Below are 24266 nucleotides of genomic sequence, written 5' to 3' on the forward strand. Positions count from 1 at the left end.
TTTGTATCGGCATGGCGAAGACTATGTTTTGCATTCCGTCTGAACAGCTAATCTGGCACTATTGGCTTGATTGAACACATTTTTGGACAGTACTCCTACAGATTTTGTACAAAAAACACACGCATCGGTAAACAGAATCTCCATAGTCATTAAACCACAAGTCTTTGAGATTTTTCATATTCCATCCTGATTGGCTTCCAAAGTTTGCAGGAGTGCTCCGTTTTGAACGAAATGCCTCAAGTCGTGAACACGGCATGCGATTTTCGTGAAAATGTTGTCACCCTTTTAAAATTGCCCTATTATAGAGCCACCAAGAGGCTGACTTTTGCACAATTCTTTTGTTACTCCCACAAATTTTGCCCAAACATCACGCAAATCGGTACACATAATCTCTAGAGCACCGAAGTCTGACGTAATTTACACATCCTACCTGGTTAGTAGTTTTCCACCCCCGTTCTGAATTCCCATAGACGTCTTTAATATCGAGTCAAATAAGAACTTGTGTTCCAAAAATAAACAAATTACCCCGGCGGTTTGACTCTTATGGATATGAAGCATCAACTGACGGTGAGAAAACTATAATGTTACTTCCGCTGAATTAGTTAAATTTTCGCCAGAAACAGACTGTATCAAATATAAGTGACTGACTATCATAAACGATACAGAACCTCCTCCCTGACAATATCGCAGAGACAGTTTGTTTATTTTTGGACCACAATTCTTATATAAGACGATTCTAAGATGACCCAATGTTGTTCTCCATAGAGAAATTACTTTACGAACCAGGGGATGAACGAGTGACGTCAGGACTTCTGTACTCTATAGTCAAGTGATCAAGACGAATCGGTCCGATTTCTCATATTCCATCCTGATTGGCAAATTCCGAACATTGCTGGCCCACAATGACCTACCTGACCTGGCGGAGACCTGTGCCCCGAGGAGCACTTTTTTTTTTCTAGTTTACCCCATGAAAAACATTGTGTTAAAATAACACGGTGTTGGGTCTATTTTTACACTTAAGAGTTATTACCTTATTTGTTCGAGTTGAGCCTAATTTGTGCGATGGAGCATGAAATGGACTACATTCTCACTGCTGTGTAGAAATGTTTGCTTGGCGAGTCAGTGGTTTTCACACATAGGTGTCTTACATCCTATAGGACCGCCAGTGGTCAGACTGTCTAAGCCACATTCACCCTGTAAGGAGTGTGTATATTTATTACTAAATGGGGGTGGGGGGGGGGTCTCTAGAACAGTGGTTCTCAATCTTTTCAGGCCGTGACCCCCCCCAAAAAAATAATAATCACATTTGAACTGAGAACCCCTGATAAGCACTTGGAATATAGGAGTTGAGGCATTCAATGTTGTTTGACTCGGTTCTACAGATAAATATTATAAAAATAGCCAATCTACAAGTTTGTAAATCGGCAATTTTTTTAGGCATTAAAAAGGTTTTAAGTCCTTCAATTGTCACTTCACGGTCGTCGTCCCCCCGAAAAATCATGTGGGGATGTTATTGCATGAATAGCCTTGTGACTCGTGAGCCAGTCTCTTGTTTCACTTTCATTCATGAAAAACAGACATCTCAAATGTCTAAGGACAATTATCTTGAAAGGAAGCAAGTAATGCGAGCAAAGAACAACATGCATGATACTTGTAGTTGGTAGATTTGTTCAAATTATTTAATTATGTTCAATGCACAACATATATAATGAGATGCTAAGCTTTAGTCCAAGTATACTGTATATATATTTTTTTTTCTGTGTATATATATATATAATTAACTCAATGTATTGGTATTTTACCCTAGTACAGTAGGTATGGCATGCAGGGTACAATTAAAGATTTAGAGGCTTTTCATGTTTTCCAATTAATTACATTTTAGCAAAAATATAGAGATTAAAATGAGCACTCAAGCAGCGGAAGCATTTTTTTAAACACTATTTGTGTTGGAATCATCATGTCGTCAATCTTTGGCAGTCTTCAGGCCTTCCACTGGTGTCACTGTGATATATTCCACCTGTTAAATAAATAACTTATTATAACCCAGAATGTGTGAGAGAGACTGTGTGTGTGTGTGTGTGTGTGTGTGTGTGTGTGTGTGTGTGTGTGTGTGTGTGTGTGTGCTTGTTATAAGCTGTACCCTAATATTCAAATAAGTCAGTTTAGTTTTTCATGCTTTTTTCTAGACTGAATTAATATTTCTTGGTGAATATACTGTGAAGTTGTTTACACAAAGTTAGGTGACAGCTACTGAAGAATAATGCCGGTGGTGTATACAACATACCACGTTTTTTCTTTATCTTTATGCAGATGTACATTTGATTTGATTTGATGATACTCTTTTCATTCTATGTTTGCTCTTTTTGCACTCTCTTTAAATCTTTTTACGTTTTCTTTATTCTATTGTTATTACTTATGCTGCTGCATTGTCTGAAGGAAGCCAAACCAAAATAAGTTTTACTCTTATGTACCTGTACACGAGATGTAACAATAAAGTACAACCTTGAACCTTGAGGCCAAGCCTGCAGCCATTGTGAAATCAACATTACAATATAAAAGATAGTTCGCAACCTTGCCAAAAAGGCAGGTCTCTGCATGAGTGAAAATTGTCCTGCCTGGATTACAGTGGTGTAAAGTAACTAAGTACAAGTACTGTACTTAAGTACAATGTTGAGGTACTTTTACTTTACTGGAGTGTTTCCAAATGTCAGTACTTTTACTTACTACTCTCCACTACATCTCAGAGGCAAATAATGTACTTCTACTCCACTACAATTATTTGAAAACTTTAGTTACTAGTTACTTTGTAGATTTTGATTATTATTATTATAAAACATAAATTAACCACTTCAGCCATATATAATTCGGCCATTTGAAAATAGCAGATCTACAAGCTCACAATGCGTCCATTGAGTTTTTATACATTTTATACATTTGAAAACTTGTGAAATGGGACATTCTGCATAATGTGTATAGCCTACTTGGTTAAGTACGTTTTGATACCAATACTTTTGTACTTTTACCCAAGTACATTTTGAATTCCAGACTTTTACTTGTAACAGAGTATTTCTACATTGAAGTATTGATACTTTTACTTAAGTGAAGCATTTGAGTACTTTTTCCACCACTGGTTACATTTCTAAGCATTGTGTAGCAGCCTACCTGTTTGGTGTATAGCCATGAAGCTTTAAACCTTCTTTAAAACGGCTATTTGGCCCACTACTTGGCCCACGGGCACGGCTGCGACAACGGCTGCGCCAACGGATCCGCCAACGGCTCCTGTATTTTCCGTGTACACAGACACACACACACACACACACACACACACACACACACACACACACACACACACACACACACACATCTCGATTAGGCTAGGCCTACTTGCTATCTGTTTTCTTTTCTTCCTATTTTTTCTTTTATTTATTTTTCTTTCTCTGCCCTGTCTTTCTTTTACCGCTTCAATTGACCCCCCCCCCCCCCCCCCCCCCCGTGGGATCAATAAAGAATCAATAATCAATAAAGGTATCACAATGGAAATAATTGCTTTTTATCTTCTGAACGTGTACTGTATGTGTAGGCTACGTACCTACGCCTATTAGTATTTTACTATTGTGATGCTATAGGGAAAGGGCGTAGCGATGTCACAGTTTCGTCACGCCGTTAACTCCGCCCACTTTGGCCGCCATAAGCCTTAGCTTGTTTGGTCGCACTGGTATCACTCTGTAGTGAGCATGCAGCAAGTGTAGACGGTGTACATGATCTTCCATCTCTCTCTACTATCTTTGTGGTCACGCTGGTACATCCTGGTACATCACTCTGTAGTCCTGTGCTTTGTTCAGCAAGCAGAAAGTGTAGACAGTGTACATTATCTTCCATCTCTCTACTATCTATCTCTAGCTTGTCTGTCGCTCTAATTTAGCGATGGTACGACGGTGCTGCGTTGTCGGATGCAATGTCAAGGCAGAGTCTTCAGATGGAACTAAAATGTACAGTTTTCCAACCTGGAAGAAACACAATGGAGATCAGATGTCGGAGATAACAAAGAAACGTCGTATGGCTTGGGTGTCAGCTGTAAGACGAAGTACCATAACCTTCGACAAAGATCTCACATATATAGGCCACAGTTTCACTACCCCAATCAATACAACAATCAAATATCAACAAACGTATTTAACTATTGGGGTTCAATGTAAGCAGACAACAAGAAAAGGTAGGAAAGCTACTCACCAAAATTAATCAGGGCGCCAGCTGCTGAACCACCGGTGTCACCGAGGCCGAGGGTCGCCATAGGCTTCTCTTGACTGTTGCCCATGATTTAAAAAAAAAATGAATCTGTAATAAATGTGTTCCAGTGGGAAATGTAGCAAGCGCTATATAACTCTTTGTGCTCAAGCTAGAAGCTTCCTTGTTCTGTTAGTCAGGCAGCGTTGTGGTTAATATTCAACTTTAGAATTAGTAACTTATTCATTCAGAATGTCAAGGTGCATATGTGCGCAACTGCGCATGCAGCCATGCATACTGTACATGCGCGTGCACACTATGGATGGATGAAATGGTTAGCGTAACCCAGTGGTTCTCAAACTTTTTCATGTCAAGGACAAGGACCCCCAAATTGACACTTATTATCCCGCGGACCCCCATTTGAAAAGATATGCCAGGGACCCCCAATAAGAGAAGATTTTTTTTACGGCTCTAGCAGAGATTCTCAACCATTTTAATTTCAAGGACCCCCAGGTTCACATGCATTAGGGCTACGGACCCCCATTTAATGGCATTTCTATCACTTGGACCGCAATTTATATTGTAAAATCAATGTTAATTTAACTCTGAGAGTGTACAAATGGAACCAAATGGACCCATTTGTTCCATTTGGTTCCATTTGGACCCCACTTTGAGAACCGATGGCGTAACCTATGAGCGTAACACGGTAGAACACACCACTGAAAAACCACATTGATGATGGTTTCTGTATTTGTTGCCTATAATGATCCTGCTCTGTATGGCACGTTGTAGGTGCTTTCTAATTAGTGTGGTTGCCCTAACAGGGCAACCAGACTATAGTACTCCTTATACTTTATTTGTTTATTTATTTATAGATAAACAATACTTCGGGCCGCTACTCCTCCCACAGTTTATTTTTCCCAATTTAGTGCTATATGTCAAAATGACCGGTCTGACCGGGAATCGTGCACTTGCATAAGGCTAAGAGATTGGTTGCATAGTTTAATTGATATTGATTTATTAGTGCATTAAATTTCCCCATCCACTTCAATGGAAAAGTGAAAACACTAAAATTCAAGTATTTTTTTCTCAGAAACCGTAAGAGCTACAGTTACCAGACTTTGAGGGGAGGTTCATAGTTTATTGCCAAATTATTTAAACAAATATTACACCATTCGGCCTCATGGTGGCGCTATAAGAGCCCACTTTACCTTTTGGCCTATAACTCTTGAACCGTAGGTCGTAAAATCAAAATTTATTTTTCCCTAGATTCCTTGGGTCATTACGCAACTCCCCATATAGGCCACGCCCATTTGCGTATGGATAGATTTTTTGATATTGATTTATTAGTGCATTACATTTCCCCATTCACTTTCATGGGAATTGCAAAAACTCCCATTCAAGTATTTCTTTCTCGGAAACCGTAAGGGCTACAGTTACAAGACTTGGAGGGGAGGTTAATAGTTTATTGCTAAATTATTTAAAAAATAATCACACCAGTCGGCCACATGGTGGCGCTATAACAGCCCACTTTACGTTTTGGCCTATAACTCTTGAACCGTAGGTCGTAAAATCAAAATTTATTTTCCCCTGGATTCCTTGGGTCACGACGCAACTCCCCATATAGGCCACGCCCATTTCCGTCTGGATAGATTTTCCACCATTTTGAATTTTCTTCAAACCACACTTTTAGCTCCTCCTCCAACATATTTTGTCCAAATGTCACAGAAATCGGTACACATGATCTCTGGGCCCATGCGGTAAACATATCCAAACGGCATTTTCATAGTCCTTACCGTTCTTCCGTAAATTGTTTCCAAAGTTAGTGGGAGGGACCCGTTTTACCAAAAATGTCAAAAATCACCTACGAAACGTCCAATCGATCCCAAATTTAAATCACATGTCGAGGGTGATTTACTCAACGACTCCCCAAAAGCATTTCCACTTTGACCCATAGGGGGCACCACGAATGTGCAAAATGTCACCGTTTGATGCAAAAACATGATTTTTGGGGGAGTCAGTCCCTTCAAAATGAAACGCAAGCGATCTCAGGAGTGACGTGACAATGTAATTGGCGCAGTCTCCGACGGTATTCCTCCCAGCGTATTACTCGAGTCCCGACCGGCGTCGGCGCAACCACACTTTGCAATTGCCAATTGCGACGCGTCTAGTTACATTTGATTTGACAACAATGACACACTGTTACAAAGGACTAAGCGACTGCATCAACCATCAATATAAATGTACATGTGAGACTGCATATCAGTCAATGCTGTGTAAGCCACAGTCTGCCAACATGCAGAATACAGTTTGAGATACTTTCATGGAGTTTGATTTGATTACATGTTATGTTTAAAGAAAATCAACAACTTGAACAAAATTATAACAGGTTTATTTTCACATCACACTTGTGTGTGTGTGTGTGTGTGTGTGTGTGTGTGTGTGTGTGTGTGTGTGTGTGTGTGTGTGTGCATATAGATATACTGGAGTTAGCAAATCCTCAAGGACCCCTAGGGGTCCCCGGCCAATGAGTGGAGATGGAATGGTAATGAATATGAGCTGGAAAATAGCCAATCTACAATCAAGCTCACAACGCGTCATGATGCGACACGCTGTGAGTTATTTATCCCCCTGGGGGTCCCCGGACAGCACACTGAGAACCAACGATGGACCCCCTGGAAACCCCCCAGGAACATCCACTTTGATGTACATTGCGGGGGTTGTGTCAACCGTGCGGGCGCCATTAAAACATTTAAGAAATTCCATGAACAAAAAAAATAAAACTTAAGAAATAGTTAAAATGGCAGGTCAACAAACTTGTGAGCTTGTTGATCTGCTATTTTCACTAGTTTGGGTCACGGGGAGGCATCAAATTTCTCTTTTGGGTCACAGGCTAAAAAGTTTGGGAACCACTGCTCTAGTAAGTCGATAAGTAAAAAAATAAATAACCAAGACCGAAGGAATGGTCAAACATGAATATGGTATCCTTGGATGGATTTTTATTTCAAATTAACATTTTAACTGTAGGCTACTTGTAATATATACTTAGTTATCCGGGGTCCCCCAGAGGTCTATCCTTGGTCCCCATCTTTTTTTCCTCTCCCCCGCAAATAGCCAATCTGCAGTACAAGCTCACAACGTGCAATTAAAGCCTTGCCAGCTTGTACTGTAGAAATGCTGAATGTTCGCCCCAAAATAGGGACACTAGGGTTCATGTCCTTAACTTGTCTAGTGTGCAACAAGCCAAGTCCTAACCGCTTTCCCCGTCTTCAAAGAATCTATATTGAATTCGAGAGTAGACTTTGCATTTCACCTGGAATGGAGCATGCCATTTAAAAGTAGGCCTATACTATTTTAAAGGGCACCCAGTAATTTGCGTTCGTCGGTATATTTATGTTTGCAAGCATCCTGGACCTCACACACACGTCTACTGCAGTGGAAACTTCTAATCCAGTCGGCTGGACTGAGGTTAAGGTGGTCAGGGCAGATTACTGCGTGTTCCTGTCTCTGTCGGGACCTGAATGACTTGTGTCCTGGGATGTCCCTGTTTGTCTTGGACGGCCGTATCGGGATTCAGGACAACGACGGGTGTTTCAGTGTTTAGTGTAAGAAACACTGTTAACTGGAGCCATTTGGAGCATGTCTGGGTTCTGGTCGATGTTTCACCGTCTCACCAGCTATTCTCCACCACACGCCAAGCTGCATATTGACAAAGAATTGTGTAAAAATCTAAATGACTAAACATGAAAAAAAAAGTAAACTGTAAACCATTGTGGTTGCTATGTTATGATCACCGAATATTACACTGTGTGTGCTAGCGTGCGTGCATGTGCATGGTTATGTGCAAATAAAGAAGGGCCGTCAGCAGGTTTGACCCTGCAGTGAGAATCCCAGGTAGACTCAATAACCAGGCGGTGGCACTCTGCTTGGCCATGTTGTTGAGTGTGTGTGTGGGTGTGTGTGTACACTACTGTACTGTATGTGCGCCCATACACATGGGTAGCATTAGGGCTACTATGTGTCTGGCAGCGTGGACATGTACATATAGACACTGTCATCATTCATTGCTTGTTGCCTGTCTTATTTCTGTTCATACATAGATGCCAGTGGAGACTGGCCAAACGAGGATGACTCCAACCTGAGCTGTTCCCGTCTGCCAGCCTTTTGTCTACGACGCTACGGTTGGCACAGACCGAGGACGGGCTGCCCGCTGCCCGGGCACACACACACACACACTCAGGTGAGACACACAGAGCTGACAGTGGAATCACCCACACCTGTGTGTCAAATACACTGATATAGCTGACTCACTATTGTGTTCCAGACAATTTCTATATTTCTCCGCCTGTTTGTCTCTCATTTACTCTTTTATTCTGCTCCCTCCCTCCATCTCTCTCTCTCTCTTTCCCTCTCTCGTTCACTCCTCTCTCTTTCCTTCCTCATTCATGATGGGAGGGGGGGGAGAAGTGGGATGGTCTGTGCCTGTGTATTTTATTGCTCCGTGAACAGGCCTTTGTTAATGCGAGGGTATATTTTTTGACCTCTCTGCCTCCTCCCTATTCCTTCCCCTCCTGCTCTGCTCTGGGTCTCATCGAAAAACGTTCAGTTAGGCAGGTGCTATCCAGTATCACTGCAGACTGAAGAAGAGCCACCATTATTAGTTACTCCATGAATAATTTCTCTTTTCTTATAGTTAATCTAATGCTTTAGGGTAAGCTGTTGTTTTTTGCCAGGTCATTCTACTGATTTTAACATAACGTTTTTTTAAACACACCTTCACATGTTGGACTGGATCTGCATTCTACATCTGGGGTAGCTTCTTATGTTTAAAGTAAACTTAGCTTTTTTGTGGATTTGTCCCATCCTCTCCTGGACTGAACCAGCCCTCGGCCTTGAGGTTGCCTCCCAGTGGCTTTATACTCTACATATTCAGCTGTATAATTTAACCTAGGCTTCAGCGAGCTCCGGGTTCTGCAGCGATGCCAGCTGCACTCAGGACATGGATGGTGTGCGTTTGTCTGAGTGCTCTGATTTTTTTATCAGGGCAATGCCTGAGCCCCACGGATCCAGACAAACTGGCCGGGTCAACGATCATGACAGCTGGGACGCCTGAGTTGGAATCAGCTGCCATTCACCTACCAAGAACCGGACTAGCTGAGACAGTGTCTGACACAGATGTTCTTACTGGTGAGTTTATATCTTTACAATATTACCTGTGTCCTCTCTCTCTTTGTGATGCCAGATTTACACTTGGTTGTGTGACACTGGTGCGCAGCTATGTTGTAAATTAGGCGTTATTGTAACAATTGTAACAAGTAATTTTAGTAATTAAAATAACTGTCACCTTTGGTACCCAATGCTTGTATATTGTGTGACATACTGGCATCATGTCCAGGGGAAGTACTTGTACATCATGTGACATAGTTTTATGTCCGAGGGGTGAACTTGTATATCATGTGACATACTAGCGTCATGTCCAGGGGGTGAACTTATATATCATGTGACATAGTGTGATGTCCAAGGGGTGAACTTGTACATCATGTGACATAGTGTCATATCCAAGGGATGAACTTGTACATCATGTGACATAGTGTCATATCCAAGGGATGAACTTGTACATCATGTGACATAGTGTCATGTCCAAGGGGTGAACTTGTACATCATGTGACATAGTGTCATGTCCAAGGGGTGAACTTGTACATCATGTGACATAGTGTCATGTCCAAGGGGTGAACTTGTATATCATGTGACAGTGTCATGTCCATGCTGTAAAACAGGAGTTAGGCTCCTGACCTATGTATGGGTAGTGTTGCTTTTGACAGCAAATTTTGATTTAGTTTTAGTATATAGTCTTTTGAATAAAATTCCATTTAGTTTTAGTCATATTTTAGTCATCTGAAATGTTTTACTGTTTGTCTAGTTTTAGTTGACTAAATATCATAAGATTATAGTCGACTACAGTAAATCTACAGTTGATTTAGTCAACTAAAATGTATATTGGCGAGGCCTTGATGGCGTCGTATAATGGCTGATTTTACACTTGGTTGAATGCTGAAAATAGCCGATCTACAAGCCCACAACGCGTCGCAGCGCGACACGTTGTGAGCTTGTAGATCTGCTATTTTCAGAGTGCAGCACCCGAGTGCAACCTAACATAAAATGACTTGTCTTTTAGTTCTACTGGATCTCTTCTCCACTAGTCCCTCACTAACATTTTGAAATTGTCAATATATTTAGTCTTAGTTTTAGTCGACGAAATCAACACTGCCTATGGGCCACATGTCTGGGCTTGCTTACTTATACTTATTCCTCACTAACTCCTTGCTTCTTGTTCCTTCTCTGGATGGAGAAGAGAGTGAAGATGAGAGGCAACAAAGTGACGCCCCCCGAGAGGACGAGGAGCTGGAGCGGCCAGACCTAAACGCCACAGAGCGGGCGTCCCGCAGGGGGAAGAGAGGAGCATGGGGAAAGAGGAGACATGCAGCAACGGTGGAGAACACTGCATACAGACTGGTGAATAAACGCACAATTAAAGCTAGACCGATATATCGGTTTGGCCGATATATCGGCCATTAATTGGCTTTTCTTTTTACGACATCGGTATCAGAAATTAAGCTGCTGACGTGTCCTGATTTTTACTCATTTTCAACCTGGCCTCCCTAATTTGGGCATGCCGTTATAGAGCACCCAAGTCTGATGTAATTTACCTATCCTACCTGGGTCACGGTTTTGTTTCCCCATTCTGAATTCCCATAGACGTGTTTAATATCGCGGCATATAAGAACTGTGTTCCAAAAATAAACAAATGATCATATGACTCATATGACTTATATGGATATGAAGCATCAACTAAGGCGAGAAAACGATAATGTTACCGCCGACAAATTAATTACATTTTCGCCAGAAACAGACTATTTATGAGGGACTGACTGTTGTAAACGATACAGAGCCACCTCCCTGACAATATCGATGAGCGAGAGAAGTCAGACCTTCTGAACTTTTCAAACATGTCCCAAAATAGCTCAGAACGCGTCATTGTGAACTTGTAGATCGGCTGTTTTAGACACATTTGGATAGGGCTTAAAGCTACACTATGTAACTTTCCTCTTCTAATTGAACCTGGGTCTCCTGGGCAAGTGCTGAAATCCTTTCCATTGAGCTACCATTGAGCTTGCTCACAGGCTAAATTGAACCTTTACCTTCAGGTCAAAATCCGTGTCAAACCAGAAACAGGATTGTGTCAAAGGTCATGTCTCACTTAGACACAGGATCTAAATGTCTCAATAGAAGAGCTGAGAGACAAAACACAACCACCCCAATTGTATGAGTTATATTGTATTAACATACTCTACCATACAGATTGGACAAAATCTGTATGGTGGATTTAATTTAAGTGGTTAAATAAAATTAAATAAAACGTTCAGTTATGGGTTTATTTTTATCTATCAAAACATGTATTTGTTTGCTTATAAAATCTAAGTTTTTCAAATAACAGTCTTAGACAAAATATCAATAATAAATCGGTAGTTGGTATTAGTTGGTCGGGCTCTACACACAACTGCATCTGTGTCTTCTTCAGTGTATCTAGTCCCAAATCATAATTAGGAGTAATACACTCCTACGCTGTATTACTATTTCCTGTTTATGTCTGTAAACATTCACAGCACACATTTTGACAGGTAAACACAGCTGAATTTAGCAACACTAATTGTGTGTGTGTTTCCTTGAGGTGTTTCTTGCCAACCCTATACTCTGGTGTCTGGAGTCCCCCAGGGGTCTACTCTATACTATAGCCTGGTAAAGCCCCTCCCTCCGGAAAATCTCATTTCCATTTGAAATAAATTACAAATGAGGTTTCCGGAGGGAGGGTTTACCAGGCTATCTATACTAGGCTCTCTCTTGTTGTCACTCACCACGAAATATCTTTGCAGAAAACAGTCGATCTACAAGATCACGCAATGGGTCATCGCAATGCGTTGTGTGCTGTGTTTAGCCACCAAAATGTCTGCTGTGAAAAGGGTATTTTTTTAACGTTTTACACTTGTGTTGCACGGGTGTTTCCATAATAGTCCTTTTTAAAGGAACCAAATGAGCCGAAATGAGTCATCTTCAAGTGGAACAAGAAATGGACCACAGAAAAAGGACTGAGTTCTTTTTGTGTTCACATTGTCAGGTTGAGGTTCATTTGAAACTCGATTCTCTTTCTGGTGGGGCCTCGGTCCTCTTTCTGTCCATTTTTAGGGTAGGCACAGCAGGCCCTCTGTCTACGCTACGGCAAGCCTAGAGCAAGGGTTCACAAACGTTTCAGGCCGCGACCCCCCAAAATAATCATATTTGAACTGGGGACCCCCTCCTCCCTGACAAGCACTTGGAATTGTAGGCATTACATTTAGTTTGACTCGGTTCCACCGATAAATATTGTGAAAATAGCAGAACTACAAGCTCACAACGCCTCGCACTGCGAGGCGTTGTGAGCTTGTAGCTCGGCTATTTTCACAATGTTTGCCTCTTTCTTGCGTAATATTTGACAATTTGGTATTAAAAAGGTCTTAAAAGTCATTCAATTGTAACTTTAGAAATGTGCAGATACCCTGTATAGGCCTACACATACACAGTATGTTTGTTTACTGTTGAGTGAGAAAACAATGTTGCACATTAATATAATCATGTGGGGACCCCCCAACATAATTTGGGGGACTCCCGATCCCCAGGTTGGGGACCACTGGCCTAGAGGGCTAAAATACAATGGCAAAGGCCAAAGTGAACCTGGAGAGCTTCTGTTTTCACGACATGCAAACAGAAGCGACATGCAGATGTGGAATGTTTTTTTAAACATTCTAAATACACAGATCTTGTATGGGGTTCCTGACACAAGATGATGTTCTGCTGGAGGTCTGCGGATGAATACATAGCCTTAATTGGGGGGGAAATGTACATGAAAATGTTTGAGAAACACTGATTTAAACGACATTAAATCCAAAATAAGCAACTGCTAACTGTACACTTTAGAAACAAGTCCCAAAATAACGCAACCCACAACCCCAACTACCATTTACAAGCGGCTTTACAGAAAGACAAGCCCAAAGTCGCTTATAATCAGTGGACTTGGCAACGCTGGTCCAAGTTTGTAAAAACGCCCTTCTAGTGACTTGTGTGCACTGTTGCCAGATTTGAGGCCTCCCTCACACAGTTAAAACAAGTGTTTTGTGGCTGCCTTATGCCTTTACGTGAGCCATAAAGCCATTTCAATTCATTCCCTATGGAAGTCACATGGTTTGATAAAACTGACTTGCCTCACGCCTCTATCGCTCTGCCCCCCCCCTCCCCTAACGCAAGTCAGTTTTACAGTATCAAACCAAATGTGACTTCCATAGGAAATGAATTGAAATAAGGCTGCCACAAAACACTTGTTTTAACTGTGTGAGGGAGGCCAGAAATAATCAGCCAGGTCTATGAAAACAAGCCCAAAAGAAGCAACTTGGCCACATGAGCACAAACCTATATGCATCGGCTATTTGAAAATAGCCGATCTACAAGCTCACAACACGTGAGCTTGTAGATCGGCAACACGTGAGCTTGTAGATCGACAACACATTTTTAACATGTAGATCTGCCATGTTAAAAATGATCTTGAAAAGAAAAAGTAACATTTTTGGAATATATTTGAAACATTTTTTTTCCAGATGGGGTTCTGTGGAGAAATAGATTCATTTGGGCGTCCTTGATATGCAAATGAGAACTGGTTTAAACAATAATAATACAAAAATAATTTTTTGGAAGTGTGCCCAAATAACTGCACTGTTTTTCACTTACAAGCAACAGAAAAACAAGCCCAAAGTTACTTATAATAAGCAGACATGGCATCACTGTTTTGTGTGTGTGTGTTTCCCTATTTAGGCAGGGCTAGGGCGCCCTCTACCGGGCTGGGGGAGAAGAGTGGCCGATGGCCTTCTGGGCAGCATCCTTAAAGCTCTCCATCTGGACAAGATGCAGCTGATGGACCACTATATCGAGTGGAAGGCAGGAGGGGATGATGATGATGATGATGATACCGATGAAGACACAGAGGAGGAGGAGGAAGAAGAGGAGGAAGAGGAAGAAGAAGAGAAGGTTTGGCTTAATTATGGTTTTTGCAAAGTATTTTTCCCTTACATTTTATTCATGGAAGTAGGTTTGTAATTTTATATTTACAGAAATAACTTTATGATTACCAGTAGGTCCACACCAATATACCTGACTTTTTGGACAATATTGCAGCATTTATGCAGCCCATATTTAACTACTTTCAACCTGGAGTCCCTAATTTGGAACGTGAAAAAAGTGGGGGGAAAAAACTGCTATAGACATATAAAGGTAGACGCCTCCTCCTCCTGAGGCGTCTGTATATCTCGGGCCGCCATTTTGGAGAAGGCAAGCTTCCTGACTACTGGCCAATCACGGCGCGTCTTTTCCTGGACTTGGCAGAATCTGGTTGTATGAAAATATAACGGTATATTTTTGTACAACTAGATTTTGACAAGTCCCGGAAAAGACACGCTGTGATTGGCCAGTTGTCAGGAAGCTTGCCTTCTCCAAAATGGCGCCCGAGATACAGGTCGCTCCAATGAACTGCAGAGGCCAATGAGGTATCTAGGTTTATATATCTATGGGCACTGCCTTGAGTTGTCTGCATGAACTAATAGCTCTGCAGGCTTCGTAACGTTTAATGTTTACTTTTATCTATCCGTATTGACAAAGGATGAGGCCAGCGTTTCGACAGTGAAGACTTCACTGTCGAAACGTTTCATTTTAAAATAAACATTTTGCATCGTGGCTAAGAGCTGTGCGGCCTCATCCTTTGTCAATACTGTTACCTGCCTTGGCCAGCACCTCATCAACACAGGTGTGTGTTCCCTCCTTCTGTGTTTGCCTTACTTTTACCTATCTAACATTTATTTGGCACTTTTTGACCATGTATCGGTCAAAACATGGGTAATCTGTAGGCCAGGACTCTCCAAAAATCAGCATCGGCATCTGACCCATGCACCTGGCATCGGTCGGCCTCTAACTATGATACGTTTGTCAGTGGTGGAAAGTAACTGTACTAAAGTACTTAGGTACTGTACTTAAGTACAGTTTTGAGTTATGTGTACTTTACTTGAGTATTTCCAATTTCCAATACTTTGACTTCTACTCCACTACATCTCAGAGACAAATATTGTGCTTTTACTCCACTACAAGTATTAGAACACTTTAGTTACTAGTTACTTTTCAGATATAAATTATCATATTATAAAACATAAATGAACCACTTTAGCCCTATTTTATACCTAGGCTATTTGAAAATAGTCGATCTACAAGCTCACAACGTGTCGCATCGCGACGCGTTGTGCGCTTGTAGATCTGCTATTTTCAAACATTTTAGTACTTTTACTTTTGGTACTTAAAGCACATTTTGATGCCAATACTTTTGTACTTTTAATCAAGTACATTTTGAATTACGGACTTTCACTTGTAACAGAGTACTTCTACATTGCAGTATTGATGCTTTTACTTAAGTACTTTTTCCACCACTGACTTTGTTTTGTGATTCTGTTCTTTGATAGGAAGGAGGAGAAGAGGAGGAGGAAGAAGAAGAAGAAGAAGAAGAAGAAGCAGGAGGAGTAGAAGGAGAAAACGGCAAAGAGGAAGAAGAAGAAGAAACAGAAGGAGGAGAGGGAGGAGAAGGAGGTGAAGAAGCAGAAGCAGAAGAAACAGAAACAGGAGGAGGAAACGAGACGGCAGGAGGAGAAGGAGGAGAAGAGGCAGAAGGAGAAGAGGGTCAGACAGAGTTGCTCCCTGATGATGTCACAGAGCCGCTGCCTGAGGAGTGTAGGAGGGAACACGGCGGACTGGTCAGCTGCAGGGGCGTCGGCATGACTCACCTGCCAATCATCAACCGTGACCCCTGGGTCACAACGCTGGACCTGGCAGGTGTGTGTGTGTGTGTGTGTGTGTGTGTGTGCGTGTGCGTGTGCGTGTGCGTTTGCGTGTGTGTGTGTGTGTGTGTGTGTGTGTGTGTGTGTGTGTGTGTGTGTGTGTGTGTGTGTGTGTGTGTGTGCGTGTGTGTGTGTGGTAGAGCAACGTTGTTCTCAACGTTGGGTCTGGGGACCACCAGGGGGCTAAATGGACCCGTCAGAGTTAAATTCAGACTGAGGATTGTACAGTGTTGATTGGGGTCCCAGAGATACACATTTGTATCAAATGGCATTGCCTTATTATTATTTATTTTTTTAGATAGCAGATGTACAAGCTCACAGTGAGCTTATAGATCTGCAATATATATTTTTCCTGCTTACTGTAAATTGCTCTGGATAAGCATCTAATAAGATTGTTAATGACACGTGTTTGGTATTGTTTTTAGAGAACTACATCAGCCAGATCGCCCCAAGAGCATTTTCCCAACTTCACAACGTGGAAACACTGGATCTGAGTAAGAACCAACTGAACGACGAGTGTCTGAGCCAAAACCTCCTGTCAGTAAGTACTACCGTGTTGTGTACATATTCTAAACAATGACCTTCAGGCAGTTTGGCTTTATTTATGACGGGACAGACAGTGTAGAGCAGCGGTTCTTCTCAAAGGGGGTCCTCAGCAAAAGTAGCTAACATAGCGTCACAATCATTTTAACCACTTCATCCATTTATATGTTGGCCATTCAAAAATAGCAGATCTACAAGCTCACAGTGCGTCACTTCGTGCCTTGTACATCTGCTATTTTTGAAAATATCGAAAATTATTGGAAAATGTTCTTCTCTTCTGGGGGGTCACTGGCACAAAACATTTTCAGATGGGGGTCCGTGGCCAATTACATATCAATTTGCCTGATTGCAATTATCTGAGATAATCGCCATTATTTTTGCAGAATCGCCAGAATCGTTCCCATGTTGAAAATTGTTGATGCATTTCCAAAAATAGTGGAAATAGCAGATATATTTATTATTGGTACCGGTCGTTGTCAGTCATAATTATGTAAGTCATATGTCATAATGCCAATCTAAGAAGAAAAAAAAGTGCCTCCAATAACTGAATTCTATGTTCAACGTGAACGCCAGGGGGTGACATTTGCCATCATCCTCTGGGACAGCAAATGACGGCCATGGTTCAAATCCAGGTGGTTTCACTTGACTCACTATAGTATCTGGCATATTCACCAGTGGGGAAATGTTCACTGTCACTGGACTGACTTTGACTTTGACATCTTTATTGATAACAAAACATAATGTAAAAATACATACAGTACATTGTCACACCATTATCAAAAGGATAAACGCAAAGAAGCCAGCAGCTTGTTTCCATCACTTTCATATGTATGTGCAAATGATGTTGTGTTGCATGATGTGATGGACATGTGTGTCACAATAATCACACTTAAGTCCACGCACCCAAAGGTCCTAGTGCATGTGCATGTCAGTCCAAGCACCCACAGGCAGTGGTGGAAAAAGTACTTGCATTTTTTACTTAAGTAAAAGTATGAATACTGCAATGTAGAAATACTCTGTTACAAGTAAAAGTCCGGAATTCAAAATTGACTTGAGTGAAAGCACAAAAGTATTGGCATCAAAATGTACTTAAAGTACCAAAAGTACTCATTGTGCAGAATGTCTGATTTCACAAGTTTGTCATGTATAAAAATCTTTTGAAAATAGCAGATCTACAAGCTCACAATGCGTCGCATTGTGGCGCATTGTGAGCTTGTAGATCGGCTATTTTCAAATGGCCAAAAATGTATATAGGGCTGAAGTGGTTAATGTATGTTTTGTAATAATAATAATCAAAATCTGCAAGATGTAGTGGAGTAGTAAGTAAAAGTACTGAAAATTGGAAATACTCCAGTAAAGTGAAAATACCTCAAAATTGTACTTAAGTACAGTACTTGAGTAAATGTACTTAGTTACTTTACACCACTGCCCATATACACTGTAGGTGTAGGAAAATGTCCTTGTGGGTTAAAGTGTGGGTGTGTCTTCCACATTAGGGGGTAGGGATTTGGACAGTGCAAAACAATTACAAAAACCAAAAACAACTGTTTGTTGTAAATTTGTTTGTAGGGCAGTGTATGGGGTCAAATAAAAAGTGTTTAATGAGTATTGTAAGTGCTGTAATCATAAGTTCCCTGCATGATCGACTCCCTTATTCTCCGAGCAGAACAGAAGCTACATTAGCTAATCCCCCGCTAAGAATAGCCTCGGGTCACCGACTGAGTGACCACAGGCCAAATCCGGACCGCTCGCTGACCACCACACTGAGACCCGCCTTACCACACATTCCGACCAATGGGCTGCGCGTCACCAAAGAGCCCGCTCCGTCCGGATAGGCCGAGAGCTGCAGCTTTTTTGGAAAACAGCTGTAGCCAATGACGTGGAAGATGAAAAGGGAAATTATTTTGATTTCCCAGTAATGACAGAGTGGTGGATGATGATGGGTGGACTGACTGGAAGGACACTGGGAGAGACACGGTCCACTTGTTTCACTAGACACACATACACAGCCACGTCAATAAAAAGCCACGTAGAATAACATTTAAACCCAAAATAACTAACATGATCGACGGCAGACAGGAGACACTGTTCTTCTTAATCCTCTCTCATTTTCAAGCACGGCGCTGTGACTGCCAGTGGCGCCGGACACGGACAGTAACGTCCAAATTAAGGACATTTTTTTGAGCACTGCACTTGAGTGGCTATTTATGGATTTTTGGATACTTATGACTCTCACTCCACTATGTTTCAAAGACAATGGAGCGAGACGATGCAGCAATGCATTGACATTAAAAACGAATTATACTTTGTAATTTGTACTTTAATGACATTTGAATAGAGGGAGCTTGAGACAGTGAGAAAAAAAAGTGTTCTTTCTATTGTTTTTCTCTGTCCACTCTTACCCACGGCCTCTGGTCTCTCTGTGTGTTTTGCGTTGTAGAATCTGAGCCGGCTGAAGAAGTTGAACTTGGACAATAATCAGCTGACCAGGATCCCACCGCTGCCCCCGTCCCTGGAGGAGCTCAAGATGAACAGAAACACGTTCCGCACACTCACCCCTAGCTGCTTCACAGGTGTGTGTGTGTGTGTGTGTGTGTGTGTGTGTGTGTGTGTGTGTGTGTGTGTGTGTGTGTGTGTGTGTGTGTGTGTGTGTGTGTGTGTGTGTGTGTGTGTGTGTGTGTGTGTGTGTGTGTGTGTGTGTGTGCGTCTGTGTGTTACTATACTTTTGAGGACCAAATGACAACACAAGTATATATATAGTCAAATTCAAGATATAGACATTGTGAGGACCATTTTCCTGGTCCTCACAAGAGAAATGTTTGTTTTATGGTTAAAAAAATAGTTTTTTTTAGAGCTAGCAGGTTTACAATTAGGAAAGGGTTGGGGTTAGGATTTGATACTTAGAGGTTAGGTTTTAGTGGTTAGGGTTGGAGTTATGGTTGATTTATTCTTAGTTGATAACCGGTGTCGTGAACTGGCTTTAGGATAACGGTTAAAAATGGCTCAATATTGTAAAAATAGCATTAATAAAATTGACATCGTAAAATGTTGATGTCCTCACAAGTATAGTGTGTGTGTGTGTGTGTGTGTGCGCGTGCGTGCGTGCATGTGTGTGCATGCTTGCGTGTGTGTATATGTACAGTATGTATGCGTGTGCACGCACACGAGAGAGTGCATGGTGTGTGTTTGACAGAGAGGGGGAGGTGGAGTCACCAACGTATATCTCCATCATGTCCCTCTCCTCAGGTTTGTCCAGCCTGTTGTCTCTGGAGCTGGAGGACAGTGGCCTCTACGAGGGCATCGTGTCCCCGTTGACCTTCAAGCCACTAGAGGGACTCCTGCACCTCGGACTGGGTCACAACCGCTTCCGCTTCCTCCCTGAGAGCCTCCCTTCTTCCTTAAAGGTCAGTTTGATCAGCCACCTCTGGGCCACTCTGTTCATGCGTAGCGGTGCAACAGTTAATGAAACTAATTGATTGATGAACCACTTAAACCCCATGTGGGTAACTGGAGTCCCTCAGGGCTCAATGCTAGTGTCTTTTCTGTTTTCTGTCATTGTGGGGAAAGCTTTCGCGGAAAATAGCCGATCGACAAGCTTGTGAGCTTGTCGATCTGCTATTTTCAGCGAAAGCTTCGTCCCAATACGATGCTGGGGTTTAAGTGGTTAACTGATTTTAATTGATTTTGGGGGAAATAATTTGGCCATGTCATTATAGGCCAACATTGTCAAAACAATCTAAAACAGCAAAAAAATCTTTGATTATTCAATTAAGTGAGAACGTAATCAATATAATAACGACTATAATCGTTGCAGGCCAAGCACAGGCACAATTAAGTTACATTAAAGCTTCCCCATCTAATTATCTTTCTCTCTCTCTTCCTCTCTTTTCATCTCTCTCTACTCTTTGTAAGTCTTTCTCTTTGCTGCTCTCTCTGTTTATCGTTGCTGCTCTCCTAAAATCTACTCGACAACAATACTAGGTGCTGAAGAAGACGTGATTATATAAGCTGTTTCTATACTGTTTCCTTGTTAACTCTCTCTTTGTGCGTGTGTCTTCTGCTGTTACAGGAGCTGAAGATGAACGACAACGGGATCGAGGCGTTAACCGAAGACACTCTGAGCAGGTGTGTCCATCTGAGAGAGCTGGACCTGAGTCACAACGTGCTGCACGAGTACAGCCTGGCCACCGGGGCCTGGGTCCATCTCACGTAAGCCATCTGTCCACTCTACTCATCTATCTATTCATCTGTCCATCCATCTATTCATCTGTCCATCCATCTATTCATCTGTCCATCTATATATTCATCTGTCTGTCCATCCATCTATTCATCTGTCCATCCATCTATTCATCTGTCTGTCCATCCATCTATTCATCTGTCCATCTATCTATTCATCTGTCCATCTATCTATTCATCTGTCCATCCATCTATTCATCTGTCCATCCATCTATTCATCTGTCTGTCCATCCATCTATTCATCTGTCTGTCCATCCATCTATTCATCTGTCCATCCACTATTCATCTGTCCATCCATCTATTCATCTGTCCATCCATCTATTCATCTGTCCATCCATCTATTCATCTGTCTGTCCATCTATTCATCTGTCTGTCCATCCATCTATTCATCTGTCTGTCCATCCATCTATTCATCTGTCCATCCACTATTCATCTGTCCATCCATCTATTCATCTGTCCATCCATCTATTCATCTGTCCATCCATCTATTCATCTGTCCATCCATCTATTCATCTGTCTGTCCATCCATCTATTCATCTGTCCATCCATCTATTCATCTGTTCATCCATCTATTCATCTGTCTGTCCATCCATCTATTCATCTGTCCATCCATCTATTCATCTGTCCATCTATCTATTCATCTGTCCATTCATATTAGAGCGCGACCAATACCCGTTTTTTGGGTCCGATTCCATCCTATGCTCTATATGGAACCAAATGGAGGGTCCATTGGGTTCCATATGTACACTCAGAGTTACAGACCTGTAAGGGTCTATTTGGTTCCTAAGTATTATTCATTTAACTGGGGACCCCCTGGAACCCCCCCCCCCCCCAAAGACCCCACTGAGAGTTCACAGTAATGACTGAACTGACAGTGCAGCAGTCCACACTTACAACTAGGGCTCACTAGTTGCAATATCTAATATGTTGTAGTCCCCCCTGTCAGCCACAAGAGGGTGCCCATACGTTTTGTATCTTAATCTCAACTCCTATGTTATTTCACCTCCTAAAATGTGTACTATTTTTTTATATATTTTGTTATTTTCATTTGAGGAACACAAATGGCATTGACAATAACACACTACATCTTCTCCCCAACCCCCCTCACATAGAATAAAACAGAGACATATTCACAAAGATGTCCGTCCTCAGCGGATTAAAAGTGATAATGAACTGGATTTGTGATGATAGATTCAATGTGAGATTACCATGGTTCTATTTGTTGTCTAGCGTGCCTGTCCTTTATTTAGCCCTCTTTCATCCCTGCTCCCTCAAGAGGCCTTGCCTTTTGCCAGGCCGCAGTTGTAAATATAAGAATAATTTTGTTCTTAATCTTTGGCCTTGGCCTGGTTAAATAAAGGTTAAATTATAGGAAAATACAAATAAAAGTCCTCAATATAAACGAATATATGAGACACAGACACACGAACAAACAAACAGCTGCACACACGCACGCACGCACGCACGCACGCACGCACGCACGCACGCACGCACACACACACACACACACACACACACACACACACACACACACACACACATGCAAGCATGGACACATATCTTGGAAGTTTTGACAGCTGACCTTGTGCATTTCGATGAGTGGTCGTGTGAGGGAGAGTTTGAGAATGAGAGAGAGAGTGTGTGTGTGTGTGTGTGTGTGTGTGTGTGTGTGTGTGCGCGTGCATGTGTGTGTGTGTGCGTGCATGTGTGTGTGTGTGTTGTTTAAATATAGTGAATTCCAGTGGGTTTTTTTCTTTGCTCCCTGGGATCCTTGTGAACCACAGCGGGAGCTTCAGGCCAAGGGAACAGAGGGAGAGAGAGAGAGAGAAAAATGCAAAAACGAGGAGATTGTTTTGTTCTCTCTTAGAAAGCCTGCTGCTCGCAAACAACGAAGGTCTGAAACTAAGTGACACAATAGATAAATAAAACAAAACAAAGAAGGAAGAAATTAGGAATATAATTAATCAAACGTGGAGAAAGGGAACCGCAACAGCTGGTAAAAACTCAAAACGTTTTTTTTTTTTTAGAGTGCAGGCATAATGGAGTTCTCATGAGAACCTTAAAGCCCATAAGCCAGGCAGCAGTGTGACGCCCCACCGCCCAATGCTCTCATTTGACCCTTGACTCTTTCTCATTTGACCCGTGACCCCATGACCTCATTAGAGCAGTGGGCTTCCGCTGTGTGTGTGCGACCGCGGGCTCATTAGCGGCTCCGCTATTTTAGAAAGCCGCCTTGAGAACAGAACAGAGATCATTGAACCTTAACGTATAAGACGAGACTAGACGTTTAACCACTTCAACCAGGGGTCTTCAATGTTTTTCAGCCCAAGGACCCCTTAGCTGAGAGAGAGATGAAGCAGGGACCCCCCCCACTACATGTTGTATAAAATTGTGTTGCAGATTAAACTTTTTCATAGATGTCATGAAAAAAAGGTAAAAGGTTCATAATCTTAACCTTTCACTCTTTTTTTCCCCTCTTCACCTTTGCCAAAAATAGCAGATCTACAAGCTCACAATGCCTCGCAGCTCGAGGCATTGTGAGCTTGTAGATCTGCTATTTTTGGCTCAGAATAGGGATGCTAGAGTTCAAATGGTTAATGTAAAACAAATAATACTATCACACAAAGATTTGGCGGCGCCCCTGTAGTAACTCTGAGGACCCCATAGGGGTCCCGGACCCCCTGTTGAAGACCTCTGACTTAAACCATGGGTTTCTGGGGGTCTGGGGGTCCGGGACCCCTGGGGGCAAACTCCATTTGCCAAAAATAGCACACACAAAAAAAAAGAGCACACCAAGTACAGAGCCTGAGGTCAAGTTTACAAAGTATTGAGGGTTTAAGTGTTTCAATTAGTCTGGCATGTCACAGTAACATGAATCTAACATATTAATAGAAAAGAAAATGTGTAAACAAATAAACATAGAATATTATAATATGAAGCTATCTATGAAATCTATGCAGTTTAATCTGGAACACAATGTTATACTACAGTGTGTAGTGGGGTGTCCCTGCTTCATCTGTCTCTCAGCTAAGGGGTCCTTCGCCTGAAAAACATTGAAGACCCCTGACTTAAACACTATATTCTTCGTGGACCAGTGTCCCACAGGGATTTGTACTAGGCCCCCTCTTTTTTCCTGGTTTGGCACCATATCACTGTGTATAGATTATATTTTTCCCGCTCTGGCAGATTAGTCTGGTTTCACTTTTCCCCCTCTACACCAAATATCGTAGCCGAAAATAGCCGATTTACAAGCTATAGATCTGCTATTTTCGGAAAACGTTCGCCCCCAGAATAGGACACTAGGGT

The 24266-nt window shown here is 41.9% G+C and overlaps 1 protein-coding gene across 2 annotated transcripts in view; it reads left to right on the plus strand.

Annotated features, from left to right (window-relative positions):
• Positions 1-8822: 8822 nt before the first annotated feature.
• Positions 8823-24266, plus strand: part of LOC311053059 (extracellular matrix protein 2) — a 34871-nt gene continuing 19427 nt past the window's right edge. Inside the window, exons 1-8 of one of the 2 annotated variants that reach the window (XM_084068436.1) lie at positions 8823-9411; positions 10574-10737; positions 14122-14334; positions 15810-16176; positions 16607-16722; positions 19165-19297; positions 19971-20128; positions 20794-20933. In XM_084068436.1, the coding sequence (XP_083924562.1) occupies positions 9204-9411; positions 10574-10737; positions 14122-14334; positions 15810-16176; positions 16607-16722; positions 19165-19297; positions 19971-20128; positions 20794-20933 (1499 nt within the window). In that variant the 5' untranslated portion in view covers positions 8823-9203. The remainder of the gene's footprint in view (positions 9412-10573; positions 10738-14121; positions 14335-15809; positions 16177-16606; positions 16723-19164; positions 19298-19970; positions 20129-20793; positions 20934-24266) is intronic. The other variant, XM_084068437.1, reaches the window with a different exon arrangement.

Source organism: Gymnoscopelus microlampas (assembly GCF_963454915.1).
Source record: "Gymnoscopelus microlampas genome assembly, chromosome: 10".
Lineage (NCBI taxonomy): Eukaryota > Metazoa > Chordata > Actinopteri > Myctophiformes > Myctophidae > Gymnoscopelus > Gymnoscopelus microlampas.